Source organism: Urocampus carinirostris, chromosome 9 (genome assembly GCF_059441175.1).
Source record: "Urocampus carinirostris isolate Australia breed hairy pipefish chromosome 9, RoL_Ucar_1.0, whole genome shotgun sequence".
NCBI classification, from domain to species: Eukaryota; Metazoa; Chordata; class Actinopteri; order Syngnathiformes; family Syngnathidae; genus Urocampus; species Urocampus carinirostris.
Genome location: NC_142357.1, coordinates 11779082 through 11804042, shown reverse-complemented (window position 1 = coordinate 11804042; position 24961 = coordinate 11779082). Strand labels below are relative to the sequence as shown.

The 24961-nt window shown below is 38.3% G+C and overlaps 1 protein-coding gene across 1 annotated transcript in view; it reads right to left on the bottom strand.

The window, feature by feature from the left end:
- Positions 1-2187: 2187 nt before the first annotated feature.
- The window catches only part of pde6a (phosphodiesterase 6A, cGMP-specific, rod, alpha), a 41599-nt gene continuing 18825 nt past the window's right edge, over positions 2188-24961 (bottom strand). Inside the window, exons 6-24 of the mRNA XM_088344538.1 lie at positions 21648-21788; positions 21498-21572; positions 21359-21423; positions 20313-20379; positions 19105-19152; positions 17021-17170; positions 16521-16664; positions 14800-14865; positions 14575-14721; positions 13319-13426; positions 10533-10642; positions 10285-10372; positions 8221-8321; positions 8042-8149; positions 7908-7971; positions 6544-6618; positions 6386-6469; positions 2518-2686; positions 2188-2447 (exon numbers count right to left, since the gene is read on the bottom strand). Coding sequence (XP_088200664.1) covers positions 2410-2447; positions 2518-2686; positions 6386-6469; positions 6544-6618; positions 7908-7971; positions 8042-8149; positions 8221-8321; positions 10285-10372; positions 10533-10642; positions 13319-13426; positions 14575-14721; positions 14800-14865; positions 16521-16664; positions 17021-17170; positions 19105-19152; positions 20313-20379; positions 21359-21423; positions 21498-21572; positions 21648-21788 — 1848 coding nt within the window. The 3' untranslated portion in view covers positions 2188-2409. The remainder of the gene's footprint in view (positions 2448-2517; positions 2687-6385; positions 6470-6543; positions 6619-7907; positions 7972-8041; positions 8150-8220; positions 8322-10284; positions 10373-10532; positions 10643-13318; positions 13427-14574; positions 14722-14799; positions 14866-16520; positions 16665-17020; positions 17171-19104; positions 19153-20312; positions 20380-21358; positions 21424-21497; positions 21573-21647; positions 21789-24961) is intronic.

Here is a 24961-nt window from a genome sequence, read left to right as displayed (position 1 = left end):
GCTGAAGAATTAGCTTTTGTCTGGAGAGTGGGTTTTGGTAATTGTAGCTCTTTCCCCCCCCCACAAAAAAAAATCAAAATAGTATTTTATGGCTCTTTGTGTGTAAAAGGTTCCCGACCCCTGATGTAAGGCTAACATGCTGTTTCAATGGCGCAGCCTCCAGCACCTCACAGCAACTGCATGCATCCAACCCTTTCTTTTGGGTCCTGCATGGAAACAAGAGGGAGCGCCTAAAAATAGTCGTCACTGCTCCAGCCGCCCCCTTCCGAGTCTCGTCTCCGCTGCAGTCACGGCTCGTCCCTGCGTCACAGCCCGCCCGGCCACCAGCCAAAGACCGTATACGGCAATCTATGGAGCCGACGTCTTTTGACGTCAGCGGATGGTGACGACACGCGTGATGCTTACGTTAGCGCTACTCCAAAGCGAGGAGGGGGCAGGATAGAATGCAAGGGTGGATTTAGAGCGCGTTTGACCCCCTTTGCAGCCTCCATCCGGTTTATCGACGCTCGACTGTCATGTGAGCTGTTGCGCAACGCTGACGTGACCCACATATGAGAGACCGTGACGTGCCTGGGAGCTTCAACTCGGATGGGGTTCGCCTTCTCATCGTATGACCGTCCCAAAATTAGCATTACAGCTTCTTTCCGAGTCTTATTTGATGTCAATTCAAATATCCACCTTGCACTCTTTCACCCTGCCTTTTTTAGAATTTGAATTATCTTTAGTGTTCATTGATAACAGTGTGAGCATTGTTCGCAGCAGGATTAGAAACTTTGCTCACTTAAAGTCTCCGTAGCATTCTTCCTTGTGCTTTGTAGCACTCGTTTTCGGTTGCAGTACACACAGTGCCCACCCACAGATTCACTCGGCCCACCCAGAGAAAACTGGATAAAGTGGTGAGAGCAGTGTAAAAATCGAAAAAAAGATGAAGAAAAGAGAAAATATAGAACTAAAAAGGGAAAAAAGAATCAAATAATGAAGCAAGAATAAAAAAGTAAAAAGCTGGCAGAAAAGAAACAAAACAAGAAGAAAAAGCATGGAAAAAAATAAGAAAAGATAGATAGCTAGATAGATAAATAGATAGATAGATAGATAGATAGATACTTTATTCATCCCGAAGGGAAATTCACATTTCCAGGAGGATAAAAGCAAAAAAAGGAGGATAAAGCAAGAAAAAATAGAAGGCTAGGAAAAAAAATAAACAAAGCACATAACAAGTGATAAGAGAAGGAAAAATAATAAAGCAAGAAAAAAGCAAAGAGCCCGAAAACTTAAGCAAAAGAATAAGAGAAAAATAAGGAAAAAGAGAAAACAAAAAGAAGAAAGCAAGCAGGAAAAAAGATAATAAACAGAGTAAAAAGCAAGAAAAAAAATAGAAAACTAAAAGAAAAGAAAAGAAGAAAAATAAACAGTAAGAGAAATAGCAGGAAAAAAGCCTTCTGGGAGTCCCTTTGTTCATTATAATTCTACCAATAATGTTCTATTATATTCTGCACCAAATAAAGAAATATGTTTTAGAAAAATCTGATATTATACTCAATTCTGATAATATTTACTATTCACTCTGCCCTGAATAATTGACTCACTTAAACTTTTTAATGCAACTTTCCCATATGTATATATATATACATATTATATGTATATATATATATATATATATATATATATATATATATATATATATATATATATATATATATATATATATATATGTGTGTGTGTATGTATTCATTGGAATATTTGTGTCATGTTCCTCCTACACAAGCCATTTAATTTTCCATTGTCAAACATTATTGTCAAAGCGTCAGGAATCAACTAGGGAGCGCCAAAGATATGTGGCTCCAGAGCCGCCTTTTACTGACCTTCGACCTAGAAGGAGGTTACATATTTGTCCTCCATCTTGCTACTACAGGCACACGAACAACCCAATCACCTCTCGAAAGAGAAGAAGAAATGAGAAGATAAATGGCGCAGTTTGGTCTCTTTGAGTCTCCATAGATTGTACTTTTTCAGTTGCAGGATACAATTCTTGTGGTTATTTCATACACAATGGCCCTTCAAGTCATTGTGCTGTGTTTGCGCGAAGATTCAAAGAACAAAATTAGATAGCGTTTCGCAGCAGCTTGCATTGCAAGAACAACATGCTAGAGCCTATCTCGTGACTCAAAAAGTTGGACCACAAGAGAGTTCAGTTCTCTGTTTTAATGCAGCTGGTTCCATTATTGTGCAATTCTTTTCAATCTAGTTATCGTTTCATCAGCTTTTCTAAAGAAGCACATGCCAATAATTGATCACAGAAGCCTTCAAATATATTAAATCTGCATTAAAAGAATATAACTTCAAGTTGTTTTTGCTTGTTGTCAGGGCTTTGGTCAGTCATTCACTCGATGTTACGTGAGATTGATCTCCCTAGCTGAGCGTGCAAGTCTTGGACTGGGCCGCACTTGCTGTAAGAAAAAGGAAAGTGTCAACAAAATATGGATTTTCTAACATTTTTGTATAGTTGAGTATCCGGACCTTGTCTGGCCGCCGCAGCCGTGCCGTCTGCATCCTCCTTGGCTTTCCTGGCTGCCTCTCCGACGGCCATCTTGGCTTCATGCTGCTCCTTGAGGGAGTTCCACTCCTTGCGATTGTTGAGGAGACGATCCAGCATCGGTGTGATCTCCACGTGGAAGCGGCTGAACTCCTGAACACCAAACACCAGAAACCAGCACGTCACTACGGTGTTAGGTCCTAACAAAAGTCGGATAGGAAAATCATATCAAAGCGCGTGAGAACACAGCAGTGAATAGAGAAAAACATAGAGAAAGACATCAACACAGCCCAGAAAATCATTGGCTGTGCTCTGCCCAGTTTGGAGAATATTGCCGGCTTTCAATACCAGCAGACCCGACAACATTATAAAGGACTCCTCTCACCCCAGCCACCATCTATTAAAATTTGGTTCGATGGCTGAAAATCCATTCCCAGGGAAATATGCTGCCCTATCAGTGTTGATGAGCCTCCCTCAGAGCCTTTTCCTCACGTGATTACTCTGTGCCTTGCCATTATTGTATTTATTTTATCATTTTTATTTGTATTATTCTTTTATTTTGTTTTTATTTTATTTCAACCATTGTTTGTGTGTTTCGATTTAGTATTCTGGGTTGTTGGATGGGGAACAAGGAGAGGAGTTTATTTTCATATTGTACACTCATTGGCTGAAAAGTGCTTTGCGTGTGTGGCACAGTTCTGAGGTCGTGGGAACCTCCTGCGTGGGTTCAAATCCAGCTCCCGGCCATACTGTGCGGAGTTTGTATGTTCTCCCCGTGCTTGCGTGGGTTTCCTCCGGGCACTCCGGTTTCCTCCCACATTCCAAAGACATGCATTTCAGGTGAATTGGCCGGTCCAAATTGTCCCTAGGTGTGACTGAGCGAGTGAGTTTTCTGTCCCCGTGTGCCCTGCGATTGGCTGGCAACCAGTTCAGGGTGTCCCCTGCCTACTGCCCGATGATTGCTGGGATGGGCTCCAGCACCCCCGCAACCCTACTGAGGATAAGCGGTGCAGCTAATGAGATGAGATGAGATGAGACAATTCCAGTTCTAACTGAGCGCCCTCTCGTGGTGAACGGATACAAAAAAAGCTACGATGAAGCGGCAAAAACAAAAAACACCCCCCAAAAAAAGAAAAAAACAGCTAGCAAGAACTTGCTGAGGCAGCTAACAAAAACAGCTGGTGAAAGAAGCTAGCAAATGCAACACACAAAGAGACAAAACAAAAGCCTGAATCACAGGACTCAGCAAGACCCACAACACAAACTGTAATTACCACTTAGTAACTACAATCATACACGAATGGTCCCTGGTTTGAGACCGGGTGGAAACATGTCTTGGCCTGGAGAGGTATGGGTGCCACCAGGCTGTACTTGCCCAAGACACACCACAGGAAACGGTGCCCTTACCACCATAGTGGTTAAGGGATAAACCAACCAACCATAGGGAATTGTGTTTAGGTAGTGCAGTGGTTATAGCACATTCGCCTAACACGCAAAAGGTCCCTTGTTTGAGGCAGGGGGGAAAAATATGTTGGCCTGGAGAGGGATGGGCGCCACCAGGCTGTACTTGCCCAAGACACCCCACAGGTGCGACCACCGTAGCCATTAAGGGATCCAACCAAGCCACCAAAGAACAAATCGTGTTTCAGTGGTGCCGCTGTTAGCACATTCGCCTCACACGCAAAAGGTCCGGGGACGGATGGGCGCCACCAAGCTGTACTTGCTCAAGACACCACAGGAAATGGTGCCCCTAAAACCCTAGTAGTTAAGGAACCCAACTACAATTATGGAGTTATTTTCTTCTTAGTATCTTTAAAAGGTAACTAAACATGTCAGAGTTTTGTTGGCTAGCAAACTACTATTTAATTTAGTGCTGTTAAGCACAACAAAAGTTCCATCGTTTTCAAAAAACAACACTTTCTATGAAAACTACATCTTACCGTTTCATTTGCAGTTTCTTTCTAAGTAAAAACATGGTGTAAAAAACACTTAACCTAAAAATGATGCTCTTAAAACAACAAATATTCAAAATCTTAATCTTAATTTTCTTAATCCATTCTGAAATTTGATTTTCATTGTTTGGCATTCTGTAATTAGTGATTACTATTAAGCAGCACCACAAGCGTAGGAAGCAAAAATGTTAGCACATGTGGCTTACTTGTCAGCACGTTAGCATTCAGCTAACGGAGATTCTGTACTCGTTTTTGGTGGTGACAAAATATGATTCTAAATGTTATGATTTTGTTGTCAACGACTAAAGTACATCACGTTTAAAAACACATCTTTGGCATGTCATTGAAAATGTTTTCTTACTTGAAAAATTATCTTTTTTTGTCTAAAATGAACATATTGACTCTTAAGTGCATATTTTAGACTGAGTTAAAAAAACTATTTGATCTGTATTGTTACAGTCATATATTTCTTTCACCACTAAAAAGATCTTATGAGAATCATCAAAAACCTCAATGTAGCATTACAGACGCTGCCCTACTTACAATCGAGGTTCCGGACTATCGTTCGTGAGTTAAATTTGTTCTTAAGTTGCTTCAGTGCTATATTTTGTATGTTTAAGGTTTATTTAAGTATGTTTAGGGCTTGTATAAGTAACCTGTATTGTTTTGTCCTAAAAAATAAACATTTCATAAACTAACACCCTCTATAAAGATAGATAAAGTTAAGTGTAACTTACTTTTGGAAGATAAGCTTCAAGAGGTCATCCTCCACGATAGAGAGTGGCAGAAAAAAAGCGATCCAACCATTTTCTCAACCGCATCAAGCTTTCTTATTCCACTTTCATTTCAAAATAAAATTGCTTGTTTCTTCTTTACACTTTACACCAACCATATTGAATGGATGCACAATATATTAAACAATAAAACTGTCAAAGTACTTAGTGCGCTGGAGATACAGTAAAGAATGTTTACACACGAACTAGGAAGAGGAAGCAGATTTTTTCTTCTGGGTGGATGCTGGGTGACCTCTCACAGCGCCACACGCCGGTAGCGATGGAGAGAAGAACTATAGTACTGTCCTCTACTCAGGAAAAGGTGCACCCAATACAAAAACTAACTAACAGTAATGTCTGGATATTTTTCGACATTCCGAACAAAAATGTATGTATTTACCGTCTTTCGTAACTCGGATGGTGTAAGTAGGGGAGCGTCTGTATTTTCATCAGATTTGGACTTATTTCTTGCATGGTATGACATTTTCCTACATACAAATACTGATTTGTACCTCAGAAATCAACTACAGTGGTACCTCTACTTACAATTGTCTCTACATACAAAAGTTTCAGGGTACAAAGTACCTGAACGGGAAAATATTTGCCTCTTGTTACAAAGGCGTTGCAGGATTCAAAGTAAAAAATATAATACTATATGCTCCCAGTGTTCAACATGCCAACACCGGTGCATATGCGTGCATCCCGGTATGCTTTACGTGTCCACATTTAGTGTTAAAAGGTAAATTAATATTTTTATAATTTAACACCTCTTTGTTTCATGTTCTGATGCTCTTTAATGGTTTATAAAAAATATAATATATATATATATATATATATATATATATATATATATATATATATATATATATATATATATATATATATATATATATATATATATATATATATATATATATATATATATATATACTTTTGCAGTGCTTGGAAACGGATTAAAGCATTTACATTCAAAGGGCGACTCGACTTACAAATGTTTCAGGTTACAAAGCTACTCCCAGAACAAATTAAATTCGTAAGTAAAGGTACCACTGTACTTCCCCCAGAAATATAAACTATTGTAAGATTTTGACTTTTGCATAAGGTTATATGTGGGCATTTGATTGGACCTTGTAAACGAAAGAGCAGACGAAGTCGATGAAACCACACTGAAGCTTGGGTAGTTCGTCCGCTTTGTTTCTGTCCATCATGGGCTGAAAGAGACACCAAAAATACTTGAGAATACGCTCGGGAGGCAACACGAGAGCTTGTTCGGCATGGCGCTCACAATGGGTTGCTGCTCTAGGACGGTTCTCTCCAGATCTCCTTGCTCCCAAAACTCGGCAGCCACAGACAGCGCCACCTTTAGGCACGGAGCAAAAACTCATTTAAAGGGACAGTGTGTATTATTCAGCGCCTAGTGTTAAAAAAAACTATTGATTTAGCCATTAACCAAAAATTATGAACCATTATATAAACATGCATTTTATAACAGCATTTATTTTACATAACATGAGCCTTACCTATAGGGCGCTGAATGTTTTGTCTGTCGTCCTACTGCTAGGGGTTTACCCCCCGCTATCCCCACTTATAATGAAAAGCTTGTCAAAGGCTTGGCAAATGGAGCTGGTTTGTTTCATTTAAGTGTCCATAGTTTATATTCTTGCCTGTACTTTTTAGCACTCGTTTTTGGTTGCGTGACACAATACAGTGACATCTACTGACCAAATAATACACACTGTCCCTTCAAAGAACTACAAATTGAATTTTGCAGTTCAACACCTGAAAAACATTAAATATCAAATGATTGTTTTTTTTTTACAGATTGTACTTTTCTCGATAACACATTTTTCCCTAAAAAACTGGAATACAATGTGAACATAGTGGTAAATTTTGTGTACTTTTTAATGTACTTTGACTGAATTTCGCTAAAATGTTAGATCTACTCTCTGTAAAAAATTGCCAAATATTGTTTCATTAACTTTTTCATTTGACAAATTATACATCACCAAATCACACTTTTTCTTCTTCTTCTTCTTAAATTTAGCGGCGGTTGGTATAATAAATTATATATATATATATATATATATATATATATATATATATATATATATATATATATATATATATATATATATATATATATATATATATATATATATAAAACATTTGATTTTTAATATTGAATTTTAACTGACATCAATATCAGATATTAATACCAGATATTAGTTCTCATCCATCCCTACCGTATAGTTAGTAGTTTAGTGGGACTATTCCAGTGATTAATTTATGTATAACATGTGATGATTGGTGTTCACAAATATCATTTCACATTAGACCCACCCCAATTCTTCCCTTAAAAACTTTTACCAACATATTAAATAAAAAATCTACTGCTTTTTAAAATGTAAACAACAAGAACAACAAAATCTTGACTCGAGACTAGTATTTTGGTCTATAGTTGCTTTATTTTGGTAAATGTTTGCAACTTGCGGTTTGAACAAGCACATGTTTGTTTTATTTGGTATGTACTGGAGACCGATTGTGCCTTGCGAGTAAAATTAGAGTGTGTGTGATAACATCTACTGCTTTTGAATGTCCAAAGGTTGGCTTGTATGATAATATACAGTATATACAGTAAAAATAACTTACCTTGCTCTGAATCTCCCAGGGCTTAGCTATGGCTGACAAATCGCAAGCGGTCATCATCATGGCCCTGCGAGGTTTGCACACAAATCGATGGATTACTTTCAAACGTTTGTTTTTGTGCGCTCGTGTGTGTTTACATGACAATCTCCTTCCGCGTAGTCTCCAGCATCATGTACTTGGTCCAGTCGTTCCAGTTCTCATAGGACTTGGACTGGTCCACAATCTTCTGGAACATGGTCCTCTTCCTGCACAGGAGGACAGGCCTGTTGAATGGTGGGATTGGGTTACGGCGACAGGCCGAGCGGGCGGTACCGACTTGAAATAAAGCGCCAGGTCAGTGGCGATGATGGCGATGTCCATCAGGTGGATGACGATGTCATGCTGACGCCGGTTCAGGTTCTGGTAGATGTTCAATGACTGACGTACACAAAATTACACGAGACCTTTTTTTAAAATGGATTTTATAAAATGTTATTTGCGTATACTTTTTAAAATTTTTTTGGGCCATCTACTTTACAATAACATTGACAGTCCCTGCAGACTCCAATTTTTAAAAAGTGAGTATGTATTTTTCGACCACTAGATAGCACTGTATTGTGTTGTCCAACCGTGCTTAAAAGCACAAGGAATAATACAGTATACGGAGACTTAAAGTGACCAAACCAAACGTTTCTTTTCTTTTTTTGCCGGGCCTTTCACGAGGTCATTGGTTTTGGGGGGTGGCAAGATAGCGGCAACATAGCTCTCTTTAAGTGAGCCTCATGTTATGTTAAATAGGTACGAATTTATAGACCCGAGTTTTTGTTCTAGATGAATGTTTATACAATAGTGTTTTTATATTGAAATCAGTATTCCTCCTCATGCCATGAGGCTCTTTAACTCTTCCCGGCAGAGTAAAAGCCCACAGTAAACCACACCACCTACATTGCATATTACCGAATCTTATTGCAATATGTATTTTGTGTAGCACTATTTAGTTATTCTATATAACACGCTACAGTGGGCATTTGCACGTCACACTGGGTATTTGTATATTGTTTTCTTTTTGTTTTATTATTGTATTGTTCTCAGCTCAGGGATGCTGCTGGAAATGTGAATTTCCCTTTGGGGATGAATAAAGTATCTATCTATCTATCTATCTATCTATCTATCTATCTATCTATCTATCTATCTATCTATCTATCTATCTATCTATCTATCTATCTATCTATCTATCTATCTATCTATCTATCTATCTATCTATCTATCTATCTATCTATCTATCTATCTATCTATCTATCTATCTATCTATCTATCTATCTATCTATCTATCTATCTATCTATCTATCTATCTATCTATCTATCTATCTATCTATCTATCTATCTATCTATCTATCTATCTATCTATCTATCTATCTATCTATCTATCTATCTATCTATCTATCTATCTATCTATCTATCTATCTATTCATTTATTTTAGTGAATCAAGTTTATTTGTACTGTATGACTAAGGGGCGCTAAATCATACACACTGTCTCTTAAACTCGTTCACCTGTTTTGTGGTTTAGTCACTTTTTTATCGGTTACAGTCAACAACAAGTTGTTGCATTGCTCACAATTTCGGCCAGACCACCAACATGTGGATTTGCCTGCCTGATTCTTATTACGCAAATAACAACAATAGCAAGTACCTTCCATTTTTGGAGAAGATAGCCATCAAATACCCGTGCTTAATTCCAACTAGTCTTGAAAACTCAGTATCATTCCTGCTAGCTGGCCAAACTTTTCCACAATTAACAGATCCGACAGAGCGCTAAGACAGGCCCAACAAGTTACGGTATCCATGTATCACAAGGGGAGCAAATAGGGTGGCTGAAACAACAGCAAGCGACTCTTTAATCGCTATTCCTGATAGCGTCGCGGTAATATTTTTTCCTTATTATCCAAACTTATTTTGAAAAGACAGTAGAAAAGGGTCTCAATTACTGCTATCACATCCTTATCCAACGTCCCAGATTTGTTGACATTTTCTATCCGTCTCGAGTCTGTTTGCATGCACGTACTTGCGCACGCATCATGAACTTGCTGGCAAAGGTCGCAATGATGATACGATTCAGAGGTGGCGTCCCTGAGTAAAAAAGTTCTAAATTCTGTACAGCCCCTTTCATTTCCAAAAGCTCTCCTTGAGTTTGTAATTTCATCAGGATATCGTTTAAGGCATTTCTTAACTTTGTATATAGATAATGTATTGGACGTCAATTTGGACGCAAGTCAAATTCATCACACTGATGGACTGACGCGGTAGCGGTGAAGGTGAGTTCAAGTCAAATTGTGGCCCAAATGTGTGTTTTGGTGTGTGTGTTGGATTGCATATTTTCATATGCGCTCCCTGCAGCGCACCTCATCTCTCAGCAGCGTCTTGCCGAACTCAAGATGATGTCTCTCCAAGATGGACGAGCCATGGAGCTTGGCCAGAGGATTTCCTGACCTGGAAACACATTTGCACAAGTTACACAAGGCCAGACACACAGGTAGAGCGCATGCTGGGAGGTCACACGGTGCTCAATCAAATCCTGATTGTGACTGGCTTGATTCGCTCTACGCGTTTTGCTGCAGTTGATGGATGGCAAAGCAACTTTTGATCTCACTTCATCTGATAGAGGTTGTTGGTGCCGCGGTGGTCGATGTCGTGGCAAAAGCCGGCGGTCACCATGGCCATGCACTCCAGATCGGTGTAGTAACGCTTCAGGTCGCCCGTCTGAACACAAAACGCAAAATTCACACTTTCTTTGAAGGACGTTGGGTCAGATGTGAAAACAGGTCCACCTTAACAGATTTGAATTGTCAGATTTGACTTTATGGCAAGTCATCAAACCTACCGGACATGCTCCGCCAACATGCTTCGGGGAAATCTAAAATGTTTTATGATTTGGCATATTCCAAATTCTTAGTAGATTGAAGTTTGATTTTGAAGCAATTGAGCCAAATCTTGATCAGAAGTATAACATAGAAACTAAAAAGTGGTACATTTTTTGTGAGGGTTTTCATGATGTTTCATTTGGCTAAAATCTCCAAAACTGGACAAAATTGACATTAATTCATTTGTCCAAACAAAAATGACAGTTTTACTATACTTCTAGACATGGCTTCTTCAGAATTATTTGCTGGTCTATTTATAGGAGGGGTGTGTTGTTTGAAGTGATGCTGAAAGTAGAATATTTCTTCTATTAAGTTTGTCTTAACAATGCCCAACCGAGTTCAAAGAGCATTTCTGGACTTACAACACATTAGAGATCAAAAGAATGGGGGTGCAGACTGATTTCGTGCTCATCCTCTCGGTTTTCTGTTATTGTAGCATATAAATGGTGAAAGTAATAAAAGGACTGTTTCAAATGTATTCCAAACAACAACCCAAACCCTAATAAGATGAAAAAAGAGTTTATTTGAGCGTGTTTAAGAAATGCACGCACTTGCACATGCCACACAAGCAGCATGACTGAGGCTGCATTGACTTAAGCCAGAAGATGGAGTCAAGCGAGTAAAGAATTTTAAAATTTTGGACAGCACTGATAAATCAGTCTTCCTTCTCCCTGTACATGTTATGCTGCTAACCTAAATAGACCTTCAGAGATGAATTTAGAAAGTCTTAAAAATATCCTAGAAAGGCCCAAATAAACAATAACCTATTAGGCAAACTTCCATTGCATTTCTGGTAACGGCTTGTTGAGATTTATTTTGTGAGTCTCTAGATAGACAAGACTATCAACTTTTACTTTTTGAGGATTAATACTTTTGTTGCTATTAAATGTTTCATTGTTAAATTGACAGTGTGTATTCATTTTGGTAAAAAGATCAAATAAAAGAACATATTCATTAAGAAAAAAAAAACAATATTGATTAAAAAGAATAATTAAAAAGTACACTATCATATGTATGTACCTTTTCAATTGTAGGTTGGTCGAAATAATATGCAGTTATTTTTGATAATACAGTATGAGCCACACCTATAGGGAGCTGACGTAATTGTGCACCATCTTGCTGCTACGGGAACCCAAAAACAATAACAACAAAAACTTATGAAATGCTGGGCAGAAAAATGAAATGGTGCTTTTTGGTAACTTTGACCCTTGCTAGTTTGAATTTTTTCGGTTGCTCTACACCAGGGTTGTCAAACTCATTTTAGCTCAGGGGCCACATGTTAGAAAAACATTCTCACAGGGGTTGAATTAGTCAAATAAAGACAAAAAAAAAGAACGAAAGAAAGAAAGAAACAAAGATATAAATAAACAAATGAACAAAGATACAAAGATACAAAGATACAAAGAAACAAAGAGACAAAGAAAAAAACTTAGAAACAAAGAGAGAGGGGGCAGAGAGGGGGAGAGACACAGAGAGAAAGAGAAAGAGAGACACACACACTCAGATGAGATGGAGCAAGAGAAAGACACACACACACACATACTGAGAGAGAGACACGTAGACAGACAGAGAGAGAGAGAGAGAGAGGGAGAGGGAGAGAGAGAGAAAGAAAGAGAGAGAGAGAGAGAGAGAGAGAGAGAGAGAGAGAGAGAGACATAAATGAGAGACAGAGGAAGAAAAAAATCCAGCTCCAGTGGCAGCTGGCTTTGGTCACATCAAGTGGACTTATTTAAAACTGCAGCTAGTTTTTCTCTTGTGCTTCTCTTCCCATTGTCTCACGGGCCAGATGAAAACCCTAGTCTGGCCTGATACGGCCCGCAGGCCACATAATTGACACCCCTGCTCTACACAATCAAGTGGTTAAAGAACACACGGTCCTTTTAACCATCAATGACATCTTGGAAAAACACTAAGTATATCAGTGATAAGTATACCTACAAAATTGTTGCTGAATTAAGAGATTTCAAGGCAATCTTCAATTACCAGAAATGGGAAAATTTGTTTTTTTTTTTGTTTGTTAGTTTGTGTTTAATCATTGCATTGGAGACCCGGAGAATATTCATGAAAAATAAGCCTTCCAAATTATAGCTTGTAAAATGAGACTAATGCAACATCATAAAAACTAAGATCAAGTCATGTGATGTGCAATATAGCCTGTGCCTTTTCTGTCTATGACTTTATGAGAAGCTTTTGTGAGTCTACTCATAACATATAATAAGCCTTACAAAGTTCTCGTTGCCAAGTAAAATATCTTTTACAAATCAACGGCCATAAGGGAACATTTCCTGTGGGTTGTCTGGCAAAAAAATTGTTTGTGGGTTTACTCATGACCAATAAAGTTCACACATTCCATCTGTCAAAATCAGAGGATACGAGTGCTGAATATTTAAACTTCTATGGCATAAATAAGCCAATTTATAGCCCCTTTATACCATATACATCATATCTTATGGCGTGGATTCATTCAAATTTATTTTGTGTCAACTAATAATGTGAATATTTGTGTGCAAGAGACCATAAGCAGCGTGAACATTGTCTGTCCAACGTTGAATCCGTGTCTCCAGTTGTGATAGGTGATCTTCCTGTAGCCTTTGCTAAGTGAGTACATGAATCTCACAAGAACCTGCAAACAAAAATAAAGAATCAAACACTCACACACGTCCATTAGTTCTCCGTTCAAATGAGTGTTAAAAATATCCTAGCGCTGAGTTTATTTCCAGGAGGAACACACAGCAGGCCACCGGCGAATGGTTCATTATTAATTAAATACTTGCATTGGAGCAGATGAGGACTCACAAGGTCTTTCTAAATAAAACGTGGTGTACTCTTTCTCGGGGGACAAAATGTAAATCTAAATGTTACCAATTATCAACTTGCATGATGCATAAAATGATCGCTGATCTAGGAAGCGCTTGTTAAAGGGACAGTGTGTATTATTTGATCGGTAGATTTCGCTGTATTGTGTCGTGCTGCTGAAAACGAGTGGTAAAAAGTGGAAAGGAGAGTATAAACTTCCGTGACTCTAACTTACCAAAATGCACTTATTTTTTTACGCCTAGGTTTTTAGGTGCACGTAACAGCAAGATGGCGAACAGTTACGTCGACTCCATCTAGGTGTAAAATAAATGAAAATGTATTTAGTATTTTAAAAAATCCCCCCCAAAAATATTACATAATAGATAATGTACTTCTGTTTATTATTTAAATCAATAATTTCTTTGATGAATATAATTATTTTTACCACTAGGGCACGTTAAAAAATACATACTGTCGTTTCAAATCATTTTATTTTCCATATAAGAAAGAATGAATGGTTTAATAGTATATAAAAATATCTAAATAAGAAACATTTATATAATTATATAATTTTATCGGTTTACATCATTATAAATACTTCATAATTTATACATATATATTTTTAGAAATTTGAAATGTATTTTATTTGAAGTTTGACCACATTAAAATAGTTTTAAGTTTAGAAAATATGTACTTGTTAAAATATGTACTTTTTGTTAAATAGTTGAAAAAAAAAACGCTTATATATATATATATATATATATATATATATATACACACATATATATTTATATATAAAAGGGACAGTGTGTATCATTTGATCTGTAGATTTCGCTGAATATATATATTTGATGCTTGAATCAAGAAGTATTTTTTTGAATTTGAATCGTCTTTTAATAAAGTTCAAAACCGATCGGCTTCAAAGATTATTTAGTATATCGAAATGTTTCATGAGGCATCAAAAGTAACAGTCACCTCTCTGGGAATGTGAAATTTCTCAACCACTTTGAGTTCGTAGTACATTTTGATGCCACACTTGACTAGGTCCAGCTCGCTGTGGTCAAAGTCACAAAAGTGAAACTCGAGGATCTCCGCCTTTTTGGTGTTGGGCAGGACTTCCGACTGAAAGCAGGGAAAACGGAATCGTTATAGAAAAATAAAATGTTTTTCTAGATCTGTGTTTGTTTTTTCGCCTATTACCAAGATTTCTTCCAGTTCTTCCTCCTCGCACTCATCTGGTTCTTTCCCCCAACGCTCGCGAGTGTTCTGGACAAGTAAAAAGATCATGTCAACTGAGCTCCGAGAAGGTTCAGTGGATTTTGTTTTTTTGTATTTTAGCAATAAAAGCACTGCAACTATGTAGAAACTATGCAGTTTTCTTATCACTTCAAATAAAATCTATTTAGTAGAGTCTGTTACAAGTCTCTCTTATTTTTGATGCTGGCCTTTCTATACTACCCTATTCTACTCTATTGTGATCTACAATGCAATACTATGATATGCTCTAGCCTACTTTGTTGTACTATGCTATGCAATGATCTGCTATTAAAGGTATCAGATACTATGTTACCTATACTATACTTTATAGTGCTATGCAATGTTATGCTACGCATTGCTGCACTGCCAGGCTATAATGTAATGATGCTATACCATGCTATGCATACTATGCTATTTAATACTGTACTATTATATGCAAAGACACACAATGTTATGCTACAATATGCAAATGTTTCCTATCCTATAATAATACTGTGTAATCTACTACAGTATACTAAGCTACAACATACTGTTCTATATTCTACTATGTTATGCCATACTACTTTTCTTTCCTATGCTACACTATGCTGTACATAAACTTAAACACTTTTTAATCAGAAGTCAGATATGTGAACACCTGTAGCCTCTGCAATTGTGCTGTTTTATAATATTGTGTATTTTATGTATTTCTTTTTCTGTAAAAGCCCTTCTGGGGACAGACATTGAAAATTACCCTTGACTCAAATGTTATAGTACATGAGTTTATGGAGCATACTTGTCCCTTTTCAAATAAATTAAACTTTGAACTGTACTAGAGGTAAAACGGACTTGAGCCCAAAGCAGACCCAAAATGTTATATGCTACTACGATTTTTTTACATGAATCCCTTATTTTGTGCATAGTTTAGTAAAAGGTAATTGCTATGCAATAATCTGCTAAAATATGCTATAAACTATGTATTTTTGTGTGTTTAATATGTTATGCTATGCTATGCCTTACTGTACTATGCTTTGCTATAGTCATTGTAGCATATTATACAGTGCAACGCTACACTATGCTAAGCTATGCTGTACTTTCCTGCAATAGGCAATGCTATACTATAAAACTATACTATATGGATTATTATTTACTATTGATATTGCCCCAAGGTATTTAACGATCTGCAGTAATCTGCTAAACGATACTATGTTATAAACAGGGTTGGGTAGGGTTACTTTAACTGGATTACTTTCAATTACTTTTGGATTACTCCAATACCAAATATGCTAATAAAAGACAAAAGAAACTAAATATGAATAAAATTATGACTCACAACACGTGGTAAGCTTTCTCTCTTGGCTTTGATCTCTTTAATCACCGGCAAAACTAACATAAAATGCGACAGAAACAAAATGAAAATAAATCCAAACACCTTGCCAACATCATTTTTGCCATTCCATGTATTCCGTCACTCCCCAAGCCTGCACAAAATGTAGTAATTTTATTCATATTTAGTTTATTTTGTCTTTTATTAGCATATTTGGTATTGGAGTAATCCAAAAGCAATTGAAAGTAATCCAGTTAAAAGTAACCCTACCCAACCCTGGTTATAAAATACTATGGGATGCAATAAAATGTATGCTTCGGTTTGTTATCTGGAAAAAGAGACAAAGGCGTAGATGGACCAGAACATTCTGTATTTCGTCTTTGCGACACTTGACGTGGTAGAGGACCATGTCCTGGAAGATGTCCTTGCGGTTTTCCAGCTTGTTCATCTTGTCGTACGTATCCGGGTTGAGAACCGACCAACCCAAGAACTGAGTTAGAGACTGCAAAGTAAGGGATTTTGTTACTAGCATAATAGATGACTAGTGCATATAAATAATAATAACACTGAGAAAAAACTATATAAGGTAAAGTATGGAGCGAAATAGTGAAACATATTCTGTGACAAAGTGTCCTGCTAAAAAGCACATGATAAAAAGCTCACTGTCTTTTGTGTTTGTATTGAAAAACCTGAGTACAGATTGTTGCTCAACTGTGAGCATTTGAGCTTGCTAACAAAGTGGACGCAGAAAAGCCCCCAGGCTAATAAATAATGCACAAGCTACTCCTCTATTTAGAAACTTGTGAGTCACATATACAAGCGTGTGCGCACGCATTCTTTTTTTTTTTGCCTCTTCACCTCCATCAGTGTTTCGTCCATCTCGTCGAAGGGTTTTCCGTCTTTTCTGTTATAGAAGGTGGCCACGCCCACAATTTCCTCTCGCTTGTTGACGATAGGCATCGAAAGGACGTTTCGAATTGTCCAGCCCGAGTTGTCCAGCGGTTCTTTCTGCATGACGGGAGAGAGATTCGCTTTGATATAAGGGATTTTTGGCCGACCAATACCCAAATCCTGATATTTTTAAAAGGAAAGACCTGGTTCACATATATTTGTATAGCCCTTGCAACACTGACAAGGTGCCGTAATCTATTGGCAGGAAAAAGACATTGGTTACTTTACCCAGGGCTGTCTCAAAGTGATTAGCTCTGAATCTTGACAGCATTAATTTTTTTAAGACATAAAGTTATTCAGCTACGTTTTTATGTAATTTTGAATGAAACAACTGATTTGACACAGACCTATGATTACATCAGCTTTCCGGGCGAAAGTTGTCTTATTTAAGTGTCAGAAAAATGTATTATTATAGGGCTTAGTGGGAGTTGGTTCCATCTTCTTCGGATAAGAATCAAATATGTTGGCAAGGCAATGAAGGACTCTCCATTTGTATGGTTGGAATGAAGGTTTATTGAGTATTCATCGTGTGGTCAACCACGAGGCATTGTTCTCCTCGTGAGAACTAAATGACTGCATCCTTGCAACAACCTGACAATAGTCTCACATGCATCTTCGACCCCCAATCTCATATTAGACAAAGGTTCATGCCCCTCAGGGCGAAGTCTGAAGTGTCTGGCCTCAAATTCATGTTCGCAAGGGCATGGTGCCTAGCGCAACGGTGGCAATGTTGCTTGAGTATATATACATTAGGTAATAAAATCTACCCAACTGGTTCAATGATATCGGATTAAAAAGCCACTGGAACAAAACTCAATGAAAGCAATATGCTAATGATTTTCAAAACTGAAGGTTCTAAGATCCCAAAAAGGTCTTTCATGAGTGAGCCTGGAAGTGGATCACGCAGGCATGAAGTCTGTTTGGCTGTACCGACCAACTGTGTAAGATTATCAAAGGACAGGTCACTAAAATGTAAAAAAAAAAAAATCCTCAAACAGCCACCCCAAGCGCATCTTCTATAAGATTCAAATCTTTGACGCGTATAAAATGTACACGATTGTTTTTACAAGTTTCTTCCCATATGAGTCTAATCTTTGTATTAAAGAAGAAGATAAAGTCATGAGCTTCCGTTCAGAAAATGAGGGTCAACTAGTGATTCAAAGGGCCAAGAAGAAATCTGCAACTGACAGCGTTCTCTATTCGCCCCTGTCTTATGGAATGCTCAGCCCTCTGAGATAAGATACACAACCTCAAGTGTTTATATCTAGACTTAGAATACTTATAGTCTATATCTTAAGGGAGACGTTGACCTTATACTTTTGTTTTCTTGTCCATGAGGGAGAAGGACTTGTCAGGATGTTGCACTGTGCAAGCTTTTTGAGCCATTGGACCGACACCTGGACCTGATGCATGCCGTCATCTACAACCTGCGGTATCTGCCGAGAATTGGATACACGATGCTGGTTGTTGTTGTCAAATGGACTTTTTTAAATGAAATTCTTATGGTATATTTTCCTGAATGTTTTAACGGTTAAATGGTATTATCATTTCTTATATTCAAGGTTCCTGATAGTCACATATGCATAAATAAGTAATGCCTATTTCCCTTCCAAGCAAGGATTGGCAAAGAAGAAGTTTGGCCCCACAAGCCTCTTGATGGGATTCCAAAAGAAGGAGTAAAAATGATGAATTTGGTCGTTAGACTGAGCGCACCTCCCCGTGGCAAAGTGATTCTAATGGGAGGAAAGATGAGGGGAGCTGCTCATCGTGCTGGAAAGTCAGCGAGGAAAGAAAAGGAGATCGTTTATTATCTTTATGACTGCAGCTTCTTTGCCCCACATGCATGACATCACGGTGTTGCCATAAGTCGCCACATTGGGCACAACTGCAAAATCCATCGTCTTCCAGTTGTCGTGAGGCCATGTCGGAAAATAAAACCGCTCCTCTATTAAACTAGAGTACCGTTCTTATCAAATCACTCAAACTCTTACTTGGAAATTAAAGAACTCGTCTTCAGCAGCATTCATGATGTTGCAAATCTGTTGGAAAAAAAAACAACGATTGGGAATTGTTTTCAAGAACGCATGATAAATACCACACTGGGATACACCACAAATGATCCAATAGTTTTTGGTATAATAACAAATATAATGGAAAAACAAATGGTCACTTGGAGCCCTACTAAAATAGCCCAAGTGTTTACTGTAAATATGTAATGTTGTCATAATTGAAAACAAAATATGTTGAGTGTTTTGTATTTTCCTTATACACTGTGAAAAAAGTACTAAGAAATTTTGCTTATTTTACTGTCTTTTACTTTTTTATTATTTCTTAAAGGGACATTTTGTATTATTCTGCATCTCTTAGTGGTTACAAAAAAAGTATTTTATTAAAATAAAACTTTAGGGAAAATACATGAACCATCAAATGAATAAGCAATTTAAAAAAAATGTTTAGGTTGAGATTTTTTTTTTTCGGAACATGAGCTTCACCTTTAAGGAGCTGACACCATTGACCATCATCTTCCTGCTACGAGTACCCAAAAACCTCAAAAAGGCTGGGCAAAAAATAAAAAATAAATTGGTGCGTTTCCGTCATCCTGAGTCCCCGTAGTTTCTTTTTGTCTTTGTGCTTTTAGCACTCATTTTCGGTTGCATTACACAATTCAGCGATATCTAGTGGTCGGATAATACACACTATTCCTTTAAAATGTGAACCAAGACAAATAAGCAAAGAACCAACCACTTAGTGGCATTTAAAATGTCAGGTATTGTTTTAGAAAATATATGCTACATATGTCTAAGTGGTGTTCAGATCAATATTTTGGGATGATTACAGTATAGTACATTTACAATAAGTATTTGAACAAATTAATGTGCAACTGTGCATTACATGTAATAACACAATATTTACAATATTAGTGTACAATATTTTACATAACGCAAAAAATACCAACACCATTGGCACTAAAGGTTGATCAGTACAAGCATATTTTGCCCATTGTAATATAACCTTATAAAAAAAAGCTTATATCATAAAAGGCAAATTTTTTTTTCTTTGGATGAATGAATAATTGTGGTTCTACACATCCATAGCAGGACGTTAAAGACATCTATTTCATTTGTTTGACAAAAACAGTAATTGTGTAATACATGTACAAAAGCAAATGATTAAAATTTAAGACATAATCAATTCTGACCAGGCCATTTTCTGCAACATACGTCGGCAGGCCGCTGACCAGGGCCCAGTGATCTGCTGGAGGATTCCTGTAAGTCAAAGTAAATAATTTGTTTTAAAATATTAATCATTCTCAAATGAACGACCAGACCATGTTGTTGTCTAGTGCGCCACAGACAATTGCTCAATTTTGGCAAAAAAAGCATGCCTGTTATGATCATCGATGTGAATCACCTGTACTGCTCATTTAACGCCAACCGCTGTGGGCTCTGACTGGCTCCCTGTCACTATCTAAACCCTGGCCTGTCAGTTCCCTGTTGTCAGTCCATCTGCGAATCTGTTTTTAATAGGCAAGCCTTTTTCGACCCTGATTCCCATCTGTCCCTTTTCTGCTCCCGTTTGTCCACGACCCGTTTTGATCCCATCCACGTCTGCTCTCCCGTCCCGACTTACGACCCGTTTCTGACCCCAACCACGTTTTTGCTCTCCCAGTCCCGGCTACCGAGCAGTTTTTCGGTCCCTGACACCGCCATCGCTAGCTACAGAAGATCTTACGTATTCAGATCACAATCCGATTGCGAGAGCCACTTGTTACCCGCCTCCAGCGAACACCGGATTGTGGGCGCAGCCCTTCGTCTTTCCTTCAATAAAACTTGTGAGAAACGTAACGCAATTGGGTCCTGTTTCCGTTCTGGTCCTGACAATGCTGTAGTTCAGCATAAGAATAAAACTAGAGAGTAAAGAATGGTTCTACTGGCAGATCATTTTACTTCTAGAAAAACAAAGTTAGAATATAGTAAATCGGGAAAACAGCTTAAAAATATAGTTAATCACAAATTAGAGAAAAGATTATCAACCAAAATGAATGTGGTGACGAAAAATGATAAAACTTAATACAGTCAATTTAGGCAACATGATTGTTAAAACTTTAGAAGAAAAACATGAAACTGGTGCCGGTAATTCATTATTTAAACATTTTTGTGCCTCGAGATATTTTAACATATAAAAAGTGTGCCTAGGTTAAAAAAAGTTTAAACAAACTAAACTAAACTAAACTATCATACTGACGGGATGACTTTGATGTCCTCTTTGCCGTGCAGAATGTAGTCAATAATTTTGTAGAAGATAATTTCCTGCAGGGAAAAACAAACATGAATTGAATATTTTCAATGTTTTCCATAAATGACCTCTCTTCTATTTTGCATACCCGGCCATCAGGCGTTTTGGGTCCATCGTACGGCGGAACCTCGCCCATGAGGATTGGCCACATGTCGAAAAATTCCTAAGAACCCAAAATAAATGTAAGCCAAATGCCAAGAGTTGGTATTTTTCATTTGTAGGAGTAAATGTGGATGACTTTTGTTTTGGTCATGTCCAGAAGGCCCACGGAGTAGCGGTCGCAGTTGAGGAAGGCTCGCACTGTGTACAAGGCCTTGTGAAACTGCCTCTCGATGTCCGTCAGCTCCTCGAAGACTTTGCTGGCCGACCACAGCAGCACCTGCACATATTCAAATATTCTATAGATATTTCTAGCAGAACAGGAACGTTTCTTCATCCATCCATCCATTATCTGCACCGCTTATCCTAAGTAGGGTTGCGGGGGTGCTGTAGCCCATCCGAGCTATCTTTGGGCAGTGGGCAGGGGACACCCTAAACTGGTTGCCAGCCAGCCGCAGGATACACAGGGACAAACAATTCACCCGCGCTTTCACACCTAGGGACAATTTAGACCAGCCAATTAACCTAACATGCATGTTCTTGGAATGTGGGAGGAAACCGGAGTGCCCGGAGGAAACCCACGCAAGCACAGAGAGAACATGCAAACTCCGCACAGGAGGTTTGATCTCATGACCTCAGAACTGTGCTGCACACACACTAACCACTGCCCTGCCGTGCTGCCCCACGTTTCTTCATATTACCCCAATATTAGCTGATTTGCAATGGCTCCCTTTCAGTTTAAGATGTGATTTTAAGGTTCTGTTGCTAATACAAAACGTTTGCACGGAATCAAAATTAATTTGAACAAAAGCCGGCAATTTAATGAACATGACAACAGACTATATTTAACAATAATTATAGTCAAATAACACTTTTTTTGTTTTAAGGCCTTAGAGGAGAAATCCTAAATTTGGTTAATTGTCAGGAACCAGAACAGGATGAGGACCCAATTGCGTGACGTTCTCACACAAGCCTTTTATTTTACGGGAAATGTGGAGTCACACACGTCAGGCAGCCGGTCTGGCGTGGAAAAACAGGAAGCCAGAGACCGATGAGATTGATTCCAATTGCCTGAGTTGATATCGGACAGATGGGGTTGATACCGGACAGGACGGGAGAGACAGGATAGATAATGGATTAGGATATCGAAAATAAACAGGAGAAACTAGATGGGAACAAAAACGGGAGAAAATAATAAACAGGACAAAAATAGACGGAAACAAAACTGGAAACCGAAATAAAAACAGGACAAAATAAATGGGAAATACCTAACAGGAACAGGACTGTGTCAGAACCCAAGTCTTGCGGGGCAGAAGTTCTTTGACGGACTGACAAACTAAGAGCGAGCGCACTGAGTTTAAAAAGACGAAAAGTCAACCTGTTAATGAGTCGCAGATGGCGCCACACAGGCGGGGCCAATTGGGCGTCATGGCAACCGTGACAGGTAGTCTTAGTTTACTAATCCTGATTTATTTCTATTTTAGTTTAATGACCTGTCATCTACTCGAATTTTAGTTGATAAACCTGTATTTATGTATTTTAAATGCACACCTATAGGATTTAAGAATCAGTCCTATCAGATTTCATGTTAGAATTTAAAGTCACACAATAAGACACTTCAAAATTAAAAGACAGCTCAAATGAATGACAAGAAGGTTCACCGAATAAGCAAAGAAAACATAATTTTGATGTTTTCCAATACAGAGAATCCCAAATCCATGGTTATTGTTGGTTTCTCAAAGTTCAGGAGTCTACAGCCAAGCTCAAAGGAAGCTCTATGATGAATCCCATTTCTGTTGAATTCCTGGTCTGGCGTGGCTTTCCACTCAGATCACCGAGTTTTCCAATCATCCAAGAAACCGAGGTATTTTTCCCGGGAGGGAATCATGCCATCATTGGATGGAGTCAATACATATAAGAGGAGAGATTTGATTTCCTAAGCAATGTCTTGCACACAAATGCTATTGATAATGTGAAGTCCTGGTTGTCGTCTATACTAGTGTCCTTGTTCTGCCAGTAGCGTACAATGACGAAAGACGTGCTATTGGTTCTTGCTATGATGTCCTTTTTTTACAAAACGTTATTGAAACAAGGAATAACAAATCATTGTTTGCTGATTAAAATAATTTATTTCCTTTGATGATTTTGTTATACGATCAAATATTTACTTCTCAGTGATTCATACAAATTTTAATGTTTTATTTAAATGTAAAATAATACTTTGATTTATACAGTTCTAACTAATTTTTAATGGTAGTTACACTTGCCCTCTGTTATCTTTCTGATTTGATTGTACCCTTTGTTGCTGCTCAGAGCATCCGCTCCAAATATGCTGTTCTATTAGTGATTCCAAGAGCCAAGAAGAAATCTGCAGGCTCGAGGGCATTCTCCTTTCGCACCCTGGTGCTGTGGAATGCTGTTAGCCCTGAGATAAGATCTGCAACCTCAGTGGACATGTTTAAATCTAGACTTAAGACACACTTATATTCCAAAGCGTATAAGTGATGTTGCACTCATACTATGGCGTTATTGTCCTTCCAGGTGGCTGAGTGAGGGAGATGGACGAACCTGAATGTTGCACTGTGCATGCGTCTTGAGCCATACAACTGGACGTGATGTATAAATGTCATGATTGCCCATTGGCCTCACCTGTGCCCGCTCGTTTGGCGCCAGCTGCTGCTCGTTGCCTGATTGGTTCACCTGCTATTTAAACTCAACACTTCCTTTCACTCCTTATCAGTGAAGCTCCGCACATGCAAGGCAAGCACTATTTGACTCTGGCTCCCGTCTGTCCCGTCCTTACCTGTATCCTGCACGTCTGCCCCTGGCTTCCTTATCGTCTCCGGCTTCCTGACATTTCTCTTCCTTCGACCACGCTCCGATCTCCCGCCTCGGCTACTGACCCGTGTTTGCCCACCGACCACGCTCTGATCTCTCGTCCCGGCTACTTGACTCGTTTCTGCCCATCGACCACGCTCCGATCGCCCGTCCCAGCTACTCATCTCGTTCCCGCCTTTCAACCACGCTTCAATCTCCTGAGCTCCCTGCTCCTCCTGCCTAGCGATCGCCGGATTGCTGGTGCTTGCTTTCCCATACCTGACTTCTCAGCTTCTGCAATAAAGTTTGTTGTGAAACGTTACGCGTTTGGGTCTACCATCTGTTCTGGTTCTGACAATAAATGCAGGCCTTTAAATCACGCCCCCAAATGAAAATGGTAAAAATGTAATTATAATATGTATAAAATAGTAAAAAAAAAAGTACAACTAATGAAAATGTGTTGATTTGATACCACTGATGTCCCAAGTGTCTCTAACATTTAAATAGCTGGCTTTAAGTTTCTCTACTTGCTATTTTTATAATGTGTTTATTTCATTTTTCAAGATATTTATTACATTTAATGAAAAAAAAAACAACCAAGCTGGCCATATTGCATTTTGAGTTTAAATTTATTTG